Raw genomic sequence first — 13117 nt, forward strand, 5'->3', positions numbered from 1 at the left:
AAAATAAATTTAAATCAGCACAGTGTTAAGATCAAGTTTTATTTTTTCTTTTTTTAAACCACAGTGAACAAAAGCTGTAAAATTTCACTGTGAATGCAGATTCTGAATATCTTGGTGAGGGCAAAGCCTGCAAATGGGATCTGCTTTTGCTGCCCTTTAAAATGCATATGCTAATCATTACCAGGGCCATTTTGAGGAAAATTTATGGTACATTTGGAACAGTTTCTGCTTTCAGTACCTTTCTGTTTTATGGAACCATGTTCTATATGCCATGCTCGTTTTCGAGACTAAATGTTGACATTTTTTTTTTGTGTTAAAAAATGAGTTAAGATCATCTAAGTGCACTGTTCTTTGGGCTGGGAGGAGGAAAGTAAAAATCCAAATTCTTCCCGTCAGAGCTTAGTAAGCTGAACTCTTGCTGAAAGTAAGCTTTCTTGGTATCTCTGTCACATAAAAATTAGATTTTCAGTAAAAACCTGACTGCCACTTCCAGTTAGCCTCAGCAGCTCAGTTCTTTGATGAGGGTCTGTCTCTAGAAGCAAGTTTGTCTGTTTGAATTCTGTACATTTATCATTCTTTTGTTTCTGAAAAGAATTGTATCGTTTGTAACATTTTCCCTCTAACTCTAAAACATTATTTTTTTTTTCTGCCTCTGTCTTTCTTTTGCTCCTGTCTGATTTTTTTCTGTCTTTTCTTGCTCGGCCTGTGGCTGCTGTTGTAAGGACTCTTAAACTAACAGTAAAGAAAGTTGATGGTAATAGTTCGTGCAGGTAAGCTGGTAGGGGCAGTTGGTGCTTTGCTGTAGCTCCTGGCTGACAGCATGTCCTTCCTTCACAGCAGTAGATTTGTCTGACTTACATTTGGGAAGGAAGCAGTCTGTTTAACAATCCTGAAATGCCTGTGTAAAACCAGCAGAAAACATTTTGTTATTTATTTCTTCCATGTTGACCGAGTCCTTTTTTTTTTTTTTTTTCCTCCTTAATCAAAAACCTGCTGAAAGTAGAGAATTACGGACTTCTATCTGTAGGGAGAGGCTCCAAAAAGCATTGAAATGTGCTTAACAATCAGTGTGCATATCCCGAAGAACTCACTGCGAGTGGTTAAGAAGTTACACATCAAATAGCATTCATGTAACTCGTTCTCCAGGCTGCAGAGTAGGCTTCAGCTACTTCAGTCTTTCCTGATGTCTTGCTTTATTGCCATGCTGTGTCATGGAGAGTGGGTGGGAATTTTCACGGCCTTTTGTTTGGTTACTCTCCAGATTCATTGGCTGGTTAGTGGGGTGTCTGCTTGTCTGTGCAACGTTTTTATTTTATTTCCTTTTCTTTCTTTCTTTTTTTTTTTTTCTTTTTTTTTTTAAATCTATCCTTCTATTAAGAGTCTCTAGATGGAAAGCTATAGCGTATGTACTTCTGAATGGATGCGTAGTACCAAAGATTTTAGTCACTGGCACCTGGGTTTGCTGGCATTGCTCATGCCATCACTGCTTGGTAGCTGTCTGCTTGTTTCTTTCCAAAAGGAGAACTACAAGAACTAGTCCTGCCTTTCTTGTGGGTGAAAGCTGCATGCTGATGCTTCCAAGCAAAGCTAAGGCAGATCCAAATTCAGGTCCACCATAACCACAAGAAGAGAAAGTTTCTTTGGCCATCCAGCCCTGGAATGGGGCTCATCTTCAACTTCTTTTCCTTCACACTTCTGACTATTTGCTCCAACTTCTCACACACTCTGCTAATATTAGAAACAATTTTATTTTATTTTTTTAAATTGACCTTGAAACTTCAGTGGTTTTGAACACTTGACACCTATCTGTGGGAAATCAAAGCACGTTCTTCCCTCAGCTATGTCAGCTCTGAAAAATTTAACCAGAAATGAAATAATACTGCCCTTAGCTCTGCAGTATGGAGTTTGTGTGTCTCAGCTAGGAAGGCTTAGTAGGAATCTTCAGTTCTAAGTCACCTTATAAGTGTTGGCATGAAAAAAAAAGAGAAACCAACTTGCAGAGCATGTTGTCCAGCCCAAGGATATCTGCTCTTCCCTTGAAATTTGCTTTAACCTTAGAATACAAAGACTGCCACCCCTCCAGTGGGGCCTGGTGATGATCTGAATAATATGGTTGTATTAAAGCTTTCTCTTGGAATCCGAGAGCAAGGACTGAGACAGCAACTGACCATTTTAAAAATGGGATGAGTGTGTAACTATAGCTGATAAACAAAAAATATATGTATTTTTTGCTCTATACAGTGCTTGCTTTTGCCCATAAAACTTGGAATGGGCAGCAGGCACGAGCCCAGCTGGTCACAAAATAGTTAAAGTCTGAAGGAACTTGGTTTTCTGTTCAAGCTTTAAACAGCCCTGCTGTTCAGTTGGATGCAATGCAATTGTTTCTGACTGAAGATACCCAAAGCAAGAAATAGGATTGGCTGTTCGAAGCATTTTAGCTCTGTTGTTGAAAATCTTCAACCAAGTCACTCGCTGTTCAATCTGTGTGCTCTTTGTGCTGCGTAGTGCTTTCCTACCTGATAAAAACTACTCTCTAGCAAGTAGTTTTTACTGCCTCCATTGTACAGTTCTGTATTTCGCACAGTAGTTAACGTGTAGAGTAGCTGTTATCAACTCCCCTACTGCATTCGGATACACATTTTACACCAAAAGTGAGGCTGAGCAGTATGAAGTCACCAGGCTCTCCAAAGTCACCTTGAAACTTTCGTATTGATTTAGTGGTTAGGAAGGCGGCGGATGCCTCACAGTTCCTCGTAAGCTAATTCGAGTTTGAAATTAATTAAAACTGACAACTCACTAAACGAATGCCTCTCGTCTGCCAAAGAAAAGGGGGTTGTCCTAGCTTTCAATCATCAACTTGCTTTGAATTGCTTATTGAAAACCCATTCCTAACGGCAGCATCAATGTGCAATCGCAAATGGCATTGTGGAGCATCCTGATTTTTTCTGAAGCATGAGAGTGACTAAAGCATGGCCGGACACAGTCCCTGTGCTCCAGAAGCCTTACACTTACCTTTAATGATTAAACATACTCCAAACGTTTTGAGCTTAAAAAAAAAGAAAGCTTGTAGAGTTGTGTCAGGCTTAGCAGAACCTTTTTCTGCTGTAGTAGGAAATCCTTTAGCTGGATTTGGAACAGAGGAAGAAAGAGCACGTGCTGCAGTTCAGCTAATTAACTAGAGTCCCTGTATCTACTACAAATCAAGCTACTTGTCTTGCCCCCCGTATCTAGATCTGGAAAAAGGACAGGCTCAACTAACAGCTGCACTAAACCTATCCAAACGTGACTTTCCTTTCCTTGTCAAGTGACAAGGCCTCAATAATGAGAAAACACCATGAGTCCCCTCCTAAAGCTTTGTGAGTGCCATCATGTCTGTGTATATCTACCTATATGTATTTATGTCTAAATCTATATGCATAAATACATATAAAACATGTATGCATATATATATATATGCATGTAAGTGTAATATCTGGTCTATTTTAACAACCATGGTCCTGTTTACTAGGTTCATGATCAAGAGAGCACAAGGAAGGAAACGATTTGGTATGAAAAACTTCAAGAAGAGATGGTTTCGCCTGACAAATCACGAGTTCACCTATCAGAAAAGCAAAGGTAACAAAGGTTTGCCAGGCTTTTTTTTTTTTAAAAAAAAAAAAAAACACACATCAAAGTGAAGATTAAATATGAAGATAATAATGTAAGAACCGAACACTGATATCTAGATCTGTAACTGTAGAAGGCACAGGGCAGAGAAGTCTGTCAGCCTGTATGTTCTTGCCCTTTTTTAGTATATCTGTACTGACTGCTAGAGAAGGCTCCTGGATAGCCCAAGATGATCTAAATTAGCAGAATATTTGATAGTATTTGTTCAGTATTAGTTATTAGCATTATCTGTAGGTTTCACAGTTATTTAGGAGATTGTCTTAGGACACAAAACTCAGGAGCTCAAATACTTTACCCTGGGATTTGGATTTGTATTGAATATTGTCAGATGCATTTCTGCTAGTTCTTATAAATTCTGCAGCATTAGCACAACTGACTGCAGTAGTCAGGGATTTGCAGCTTTGAACCTGCAAATATTTGTTCGCTTAATGCTGCCTAATACCAAGAATTCTGCTTTTCACAAATTGGTTCTGTTGGTTCAGTAGTACACACCAAATATCACTCACTTCTATCAAATAAATAAATTTAGAGTGAAAAAGATGAGGAAAGATGTTCAGATCATGTCGGTCATCATCTCACACTCAATTTTGGAATCTTACGTCACCACCATCAAAATATTTCAGCTATTCATAAGAATGATTTATTTCACCTCCTCAGTAAATATTCTGTGCCCTGCTGCAGCAGTCAATTTCTCAGAGATTTGCTAGCATAACGTAGTGCTGCTGAAAGCAGAAATGAAATTAAGGTAATGCTTCAGGACCATGCTGGTAAATCCCTGCTGAGGGAAAGATATTTTTTTTTTCTATGCAGTCAAAATGATCTTCAAAGGAACTGAATCAGCATTAAGAATAAGGGCAGAGGGTGAAGTTGAATCGTGAATAAGTTGCTCAGCGTCTATGTATTCGTTCTGCAGGTGATCACCCTCTGTGTAGCATTCCAATTGAAAACATTCTGGCAGTGGAAAGACTGGAGGAGGAATCCTTTAAAATGAAAAATGTAAGTAGGTCATCTTCATTAACTTACTCGTTAGGCTGGTCTGGATCCACCAGCCTAATCGCCTTTTTCCCTTTTGTAACGTGGATTGGGTTTCTATTGAAAGACGTACAACCACAGCTGCTGCTTCTCTATATAGTAGCAGGAGTTTCCAAAAGTACAGCCCATTCAGATTCTTCACAGTCCAGTCAGCAGTCCTTGGGTTTCGTGATCCGCAGCACACTCAGTCCTGACCGCTGCTGGTCAGCTGTCTGGGCTCCACAGTGCTGGGCACAGGTAAGGTAATCGAGTCCCTGCCCTTTCTGTCAGACCTCTCCCTTGGGAAGGAACTGGCTGCTTGTACTTGTGAGCGATCACAGGCATACACTTGAGATAAAACTTGCTGTGTATGGAGAGGAGCTGGGCTATAATTCCAGTTATCTCTTCAGTGAAGGAATTCTTTAATTTACACTGAGTCTGCCAGGCTAAAACGCATCCAGAATATCTCTCTTAATTTAAAATGTTTATTACAGGGAAAATATCCCTTTTTTGTTAACAGTAGAAGATTGTACAGTGAGCATGAACAGAAACTGTGGGGTTTTTTGGATGCTTCAAGTCACTATTGACTAGGAAATGAAGGTGACTACATCCATTCCGGAAAGTAAGGTTCCGAGTCTTTCCATAAGCAGTAGAAAATACCATTGTCACCTTCTCCTGGTGACATTTATGTTCCCATTTATCTTGCCATACATAAATAGAATGCTGCAGCAAGGACTGAATTCTCAAGACACCACAGCAGATGTATTGGCGATGGATATTCCATCATGGGTGCTAAGTGTGATTAAAGATACACGTTTTCTATAAATATTCTCTGTGTATCTGTGCTCTGAATTGTACCAAATCTATTTTTATTGCTCTGATAAAGCTGCGTGTCTGGCAGGAAGGCTGTGCATCGCCTTTCAAGCGGCCTTCATCTTCCTTAAGCACACTGTGGCCCAGAGAGTGCCTCGAAGTATTTCTCAGGTCTGGTGTGTTGTACGAGAAGCAACTGGTGGTTTTGACAGTGTAAAGGTCTTGCAACCACTTGAAATTCTTGGCTTAGTTGTTGCCATATGCTAGTTCACTTAGCTTGGTATCCCCTTACACAAAGCCCTACCCTTTCAGTTTATCCCTTTGTTGTAATGCAGCAGGCTCCATTTACCCCTTCAGGACATCGAAATTCTCTTCCCTGTCGCTGTGTTAGCAGAGGCACGAGCTGCACACTGCTGTCTTCCTCTTCCCGTCCTTCCTTCCCCATTGCCCAAACTCGGATTGCCAACCATGTCCTGAGAAGTCTTACTAAAAGGCCTCTTTGGTGTGCATTTTGGCAGTGCTGGACTGATACTCACAGCTCATCCACTGCTGTTACACAGAGGCCTTTGTGCCTTTCTAATTACTGTCTGGTGTCTGTGGGGATACTAAACCCAGGGAAATGACTGTTGGAGCTTCTGCTTCCTGCTGTAAGTGATGTTGTAATTACAAGACAGCTGTTCGTTTGCAAATTAGCAAGTATATTTGCAAGCAGTTTTGAAGGATGTGCACCTGAAAGTGTACCAAGGGAAGGAGAGACGGTGCCTGGTGCCAGCCTGCAACATTCTCCAGACCTTCCAGTGCAGAATTCAGGCCAATATTCCAGGTCTTTGTCATACACAAAAGTGAATTTCACTTTTCTTAGAATATCCTGAGTCGGAAGAGACCCACGAGGATCATAGAATCCAACTCCTGGCTCTACACAAGACCACCCCACACCCCCAAAATTGATGCTTTATGCCCTTTTGTTTTTGCTTTCTGAAGTAGAAGAGAAGAACCAGCCGTTTGGAAAATAATATTCCAAATTGTGTGGGCAGTGCTATGACGAATGGCTTGAATAATCAAATGGGAAAGTAGAATGGGAAAAGGATAATTTGAGAATATCTGACAGAGGAAAACCCATAAATATTATGTATTTGCAGAAGGTAAAGGAAATGGCAAGTGTTCATCATCAAGCAGTAAGGCTGGACAGCAGAAACTTGCCTCTTCAAGGGGAAGAAAATAAAGGCAATTGTGCCATCTTGGAGCAGAAGCTGTTTTGGACAGGCAGGGGAAGCTTTATTTTAGATTTTGAGTGCCCGAGCCATAAGGCAGAATTAACGTGTAGGAATTTGAACCACCCCCAGGCAATTAAAGAGAAACAGAGAAAATGCATCGCTGTGATTTGCTAACAGCAGCTATGGCTGGGTGTGGAAGAGTGGAAGTTCCTAAAAGGAAAGAATCATGCTGAAGTGTTAAAAAGACCACAGATATAACAGTTAAAGCAAAGCTGTCCCAAAGGTCGGATCCAGACTCTCATTTTGAGTCTTTCCTGCCTCCTTCTGACGAGCATTTCCCTTCAGCCCTGCACTGCTTCCTTCTGCCAGCCATCCAAAACTTGGAGCCGCGGCATTACTAAAATTGTGTCCCCGAGGCTTGCGGAGGCCCAACCAGCAAGTTGATATTAGCTGCTTGCAAATCATCACCTCGAGGAACAGTATCTTGTTCCTTGTACCAGGTGAAAGGTCTTCTTGTTTTAAGGGCACACTCGCTTTCTTGATGTTGTGTTGAAGTGTATTTATTGGGGCATTCTGCATTTTGTTTTTACGTCAGTAAATCGTTGGTCTGAGCCTGGTCCTAGGTTCACCAGCTCAATCAGGTGGTTCATTCTGTGGTTTACTTCTGTGTTTGCAGATGTTCCAGGTGATCCAGCCTGAAAGAAGAGTCCTGTACATCCAAGCAAATAACTGCGTGGAGGCCAAGGACTGGATCGACATCCTCACCAAAGTCAGCCAGTGCAACAAGAAGCGCCTGACGGTCTACCATCCCTCCGCCTACCTTAACGGCCACTGGCTTTGCTGTAAAGCCACTGCAGATAACACTCCTGGCTGCACGCCCTGCACAGGGTAAGGATCGGTACCGTGCCGTTGGTCTGGATACTGCCAGGGCTGTGTGTGTCAGTGCACCAGCCGTGCAGGCAGTGTCTTGTTCTCAGAGGCCCTCTGTGTTGTCACTTCTGACGCTGTCAGTATCTGCAAACCAAAATGTTGAAATTTGTAGAGTTCAAAACATCGATAGGAGTTGATTGTGGCCTAAAATATTTTCATTCTGATCATTTGCCATTAGCAAATACGCCAGACGTCCCTTCAGCGTTTTGTTTGTCAATTTCTGAAACAAAGATTGCGTCTGGATTTAATTCTGAACTGATCTTTTCCGAGCAGGGTCTCTGTTAAATGAGGAGTCTGCTTCCCAGGAAGCTATTTCTGTCTAAACTGAGAGAAGCAACAAGTGTGTAGTGGGAGTTAGCCTCAGAATAGAAGACCTGGGTGGCTGGGAATTCAGTGCTCTGGCTCCTCCATCTGGTTATAGTAGATTAATTCACCAGAATGTCTGGCTATTGGCACAGTCTTCTCTTTCAAGTCAGAGTGAGAGCACGCTGGATAAATCCAGGCATAAAGAAGTTTGAACCTGCCTCTCTTGGGAACAGTAGGAAGTTTTGAGCTCCATTCCGTACATTTTGTTGGCTTCCATGAGTACTTGCTTTTAAACATGGAAGTCATGGGTTTTCATCCTCGTTAAGTGTTTTTTGTGCCATAATACACTGTTTAACGTCTGCCTTCTACCTCTCTTCCTGACCCTTACAGAGGCCTGCCTGCAAATATACAACTGGATATAGATGGAGATAGAGAAACTGAGCGCATCTACTCTCTGTTCAACTTGTATATGCCAAAATTGGAGAAAATGCAAGGTAAGGGGGAAAGATCTTTGCACCTCTTATACGCCTAGCAAGGCAAAAACACCTTTGAGAAATTGTATGTTTCAGCCAGACCAAGCTTGCAGATCAAATCCCGATTAGCCCTTAGTTAATGTTTCCCTTTCTGCTGCCTTGAGGCGGTTGTATGGATTATTTTTGGCGCAGCGCGCAGTCTCATAGTCTGTACAAAGTTCTTTGCATAATAAACAGTTGTCTGAAATACGGTCTTAAACCGCAGCATCCTAAAATAGAGCGGTCGGAGAGCATAGTTTGGATACTCTGGATTGACAAATCGGAGCGTGGACTAAACCAGGAGTTTACTGAGCCCGAAAAGAAGCACCCGCAAAGTTGAGGTGTCAGTGGAACATGGTTTTATGTTACCAGGAGCCACGTGCACATTCCCTGATTCAGATCCCCAGAACAGGCTGGATCCAAATGGCTTCCCTCGATGGCCTCTTCCAGAGTTATCAACAAAAGATGACCCTTGGGTGTCTGGAGTGATGGGAAGTGAAGTTTGGGCTGGGAACTCTTAAGAGCTAGGTGGATAAAGATGTGATATAAAGGATAAAAGAAAGAAGAGACAGCAGAGGAAGTTAATACTGGTGGGCATGCCAAGGAAAGTATCCGGTGTACACGGTGCCAGACGAGAAATCCCGATTTAGCACAGGGAGTGGCAGGGAAGCCTTTGCTCTGGCACTGATCTTTAAATAGCACTCTGTTTTATAAAACGAGATATGCCGGTGGTGTCAAACACGGATTGGAAAGCGCTTTAATCCAGGCCTGGCCACCACGCAGTTGCAAACTGCAGATCCTCCACCACTTCCGAGCTGGCTGAACCAGTGCCCGGCCTGCCCCTGGAACGAATCCTCCCTGCCAGAGCCAGCGTCCAGTTTCAGTGTCAGGGGAAAGGACGCGGGGCTGGCACAGGCAGTGCAGCAAGGGGCAGGTAACTCGACAGCTGGGACTGGAAGAGCAACACAGCCAGACAGCTCAGGCCAAAGAGTGAAATTCTCTCTTTCTAACGTGCTCACCTACAACGCCAAAGCAGATGACAGAATGAACGTGTTGCAGTTGTCCGTGTAAGCAGTGTCCTGATGTCTTACCAGGAAGGCTCCCTGGTAGGGTAAGGTGGTAATATCAGGACTTGCCCTTCTTAGACTATTTCCGTAGCAGGTGCAGTAATCATGCCATATTGTCCTCGTGCTTGTTGTGTGAATCTTTTGGGGGCAAAGTTGTAAAAACATCTTCCGTGACTACTTCAAACTGCAAGCTAATACCTATTCCTGCACTTTTATTTTTTCCCCAGAGGCCTGCGGCAGCAAGTCTGTGTATGATGGGCCTGAAGAGGAAGAATATTCTACATTCATCATCGATGACCCTAAAGAGACATATAAAACACTAAAGCTGATTATTGAAGGTGTTGGAACTTTAGAGCAGGAGCACGCTCAGTATAAGAGGGATAAATTTAAGAAGACAAAGTATGGAAGCCAGTAAGTATGGGCTGTCACAACACGTTAACGCTCTGGGGAAATGGTATTTCCCTTGCTTGTGTTCTGGCCTTCATATTCATGTTCAAAAAAGATCCTGAAAATCCATAGGAAATAAGATTTTGACTTCATATGTCGCAGTATTTTAAGTATTTAAAGCATAAGGAATTTTAAAATACTTTTATGAATTACTTTTATGAGTTGAAAAATAAGTAAGTGTGATTATTTTTAATTTTGAGCCCATGCTCATGAAACATGCAGTAAATACCAGAAGGGATGTGTATTTATGGGTTTATTTTTGAGAGTTGGTCTAAAGGTGGGGAGAATGGTACAGCCCCATGGCCTTAGTTTGTGTCCACATAAATAAAGGAGTGCTCTTTGCATCTCTGACCAAAAATAAATAAAAAAATAAAAGCAGGGAACAATTCAGCAACCAGTCAGTTCTTCCAATGCAAGGAAGGTGCAGTTTGTAATTACAACTTTGATAATCAAACTTTAGGAAAAGGTTTTGTCTGTTTCTTTCTGTTCTGATGTTCTGGTTTCTGGGCAGAAAATTCTCTATATAATTTGCTGTTGTTGCTGTTAATTCTAGAGAACATCCCATTGGTGACAAGAGCTTCCAGACTTATATCAGGCAGCAGTCGGAGATCTCAGCGCATTCCATATGAAGTGCAAAGGACACCACAGACAGTGCTGAAGGGCGAAGCTGAACAGCAAAGCAAAAGGGAAGCCACACATGTAGCAAAACGTATGGATAAGTGTCAAGCTTACAAACTCGGAGACTTGCTGAACATACTGTCTTTTCAAGGAACTGTTATAATAGTTGCTATGCACTTTATTCATCTGGTTATTGACAGATGATGAAACTCTGCCTTCTAGGCAGCTGTTGTCACGTGTATTTTTAAATTCGCTTTGGTTTCTTGGAATCTAGTGATCAGTTCAATGATCAAGGTGTGTGGACTTCATCTTGACAACTCCCATGCAACTCCTTACGTTTCAGAAACCGAGCGTGCTGCTGACATGCAGCATTTTCTAGAATTGTTGTTTGTTACTGTTTTTGTTCCTGATTCATGTATATTATGCCACACCCCTGCGTGCTCTCTTAGGAACAGCTTAGTAACACTTGGCTTTTCATGCCTGCATTTAGAACAGAAGCAGAGGAAAAAAAAACCTCTGGTGTAATCTCTTTCATTGTAGCTTGTATTATGAGCAGGCCAAGGAGCAGACCTTTTGTTTTTACAGCAGCATAATTTTTTTGCTAAATGTGCACAGTTTTTAATAGAAATTCAGATCTGAATGGTACTCTTGATATTTTTGAGATACAAAGTCATTTCTCCAGCCACAGTCAGCAGACTTTGCTTCTGAAGATGAAATCCCAGTGGTGTAGTAAAACTGACTCTCAGAAATGTGAGCAAGAAAGAAATGAACTCATGTCAGAGCCACTCGTCTCTTTTTATACAGCCCAACAACGGCAATGTTTGAAAGTCTGCCAGCCGAAAGGTGAAGTGAGCTGATTTTGATGACCTTTTTACTGCCACAGCGTGAAGGCTGAATGGAAGACAGGCCTGGCAGCTGAGATACACTGAGTCCCAGGCACAAAAGCTGTCAAGATGGCTTTTATGTGAAAGGATGTTTAAGCACTGGAGTCCATGTTACCCTAGTACCACTCGCTTTTCTGGAAAATAGATTTCTAGCTTTCCCAAACTGGTTTTAAACACTTTTTTTTAATTTTTTTTGAGAGGGAGAGAGACCTGCTAAAGGCTACTTAGTGTATTAACACATGTAATGGTAACTCGTTAATGTTCTGAGTGTATTAAAAACAGGATGGGCTGCGTATCTCACTAATACCAACACAAGTCGTTAGGGAGGGGAATAAAGATCTGCTAAATACGAGACATATATTTATGTAAGCTGTTTAGTTGTACTCAGTAACCTTCCTCTGTATAAGGGTCTGATTTACAAGACGTCTGGCTTTGATGTCACGGAAGCCTGCATGATGGACTTGAAGCTTCTGTGGCCTGGAGCTAGTGCTGGTTTGACGCTGAATTGGGACAGAAGGCATCCAGCTGTCAGCTCAACGTGAAGGTAGCTGGATCTTTGCTGGAGGTCTTACAGAGTAACTCTCCACCCTGTCCTTGCACCTGATGTGACTTGAGATGGCCGAATGGCCTTGAATGCCTCCGTTTCTTAGTGATGCTCTTAGGAATGAGGTTTTCTTTTTGTTTCAGTATGCAGTAGACCACCTCCTAGCAGACAATAAACAATCTTTTATTCGTCTTCGCCCAGCAGACTGGGGAAAGGGAAATACCGCGTCGCAGAGGTGCATTTTGGACTCCGAGCTTTTAGCTGCCATGAACTGCAATTTTTAACCTGTATTTGTAACTTAATATTGTTTATAAAATACTAATGACCTGTTACGTGTGTTCTACTTGCCAATTAAAAGAAATGTTTTATTTCTGAAGGCTGCGTGTGCATCCGGAGTCTCCTTAGGTTCCTAATGGTCACCCAGGGGTGCTGTTGGCTGGCACAGCGTCAGCTGGTCGGAGTTGGGCTGTGGATGGAGCAGTTTTTGCCCAGCTTCACATCGGCCTTTTCAGCTGGTTCCTTGTGTTATTACCTAGTTGCTGGTGCATGGAGCATGCCCTGGTGTTTGCAGAAGTGTTCTTTAGTGTCTGCTGGAGGTCTCCAGAGTTTACCAGTCCTCCCTGGGGACTCACGTGAGTGAAGCTTTGGCTCTGAGGTGCTCTGTGACTGTCACCCAAACAGACACGAGCGTTTCCGAGAAGCGTCTGGAGGAAACCTGCTGCAGACCCACACCAGCTGAGCGACTGTGGTGGTTTAGCTGGTAGACCGCAGCTGAAAAAGAAAACCAAGCTGACGGTGGACAGCTCGACACCGGCCTCTTTATGAAGGTGAACTCGACCACAATACGCAAGGGTGTGCTTCTGCCGAGGAGTTTTCAACCATTCTATAAAATCAAGGTTTTGAGTAAATCTGGTAGTAAACTGACACAGGATTGGTAAGAAATGAGAAGATTTATAAATGCAGAATTTCTGTAACACTGTTCTCAGGTGTGTCTGCCTTCCACTCAGCCTCATTCCGTGTATACAAAGACGTCCTGCTAACCCCTCTTGCCTTGCTGCTGTTTATTCCTTGCAGTGATGTCTCCACCTGTGGCTGTAGGCTCTGA

The 13117-nt window shown here is 42.5% G+C and overlaps 1 protein-coding gene across 1 annotated transcript in view; it reads left to right on the forward strand.

Moving 5' to 3' along the window:
- RASA3 (RAS p21 protein activator 3) overlaps positions 1-12388 on the forward strand; it is a 104031-nt gene extending 91643 nt beyond the window's left edge. The window contains exons 19-24 of the mRNA XM_032189339.1: positions 3509-3615; positions 4580-4662; positions 7381-7592; positions 8331-8434; positions 9747-9930; positions 10520-12388. Of these exons, the coding sequence (XP_032045230.1) occupies positions 3509-3615; positions 4580-4662; positions 7381-7592; positions 8331-8434; positions 9747-9930; positions 10520-10595 (766 nt within the window). The 3' untranslated portion in view covers positions 10596-12388. The remainder of the gene's footprint in view (positions 1-3508; positions 3616-4579; positions 4663-7380; positions 7593-8330; positions 8435-9746; positions 9931-10519) is intronic.
- Positions 12389-13117: the final 729 nt, after the last annotated feature.

The sequence above is a fragment of the Aythya fuligula genome, chromosome 1 (genome assembly GCF_009819795.1).
Source record: "Aythya fuligula isolate bAytFul2 chromosome 1, bAytFul2.pri, whole genome shotgun sequence".
Lineage (NCBI taxonomy): Eukaryota > Metazoa > Chordata > Aves > Anseriformes > Anatidae > Aythya > Aythya fuligula.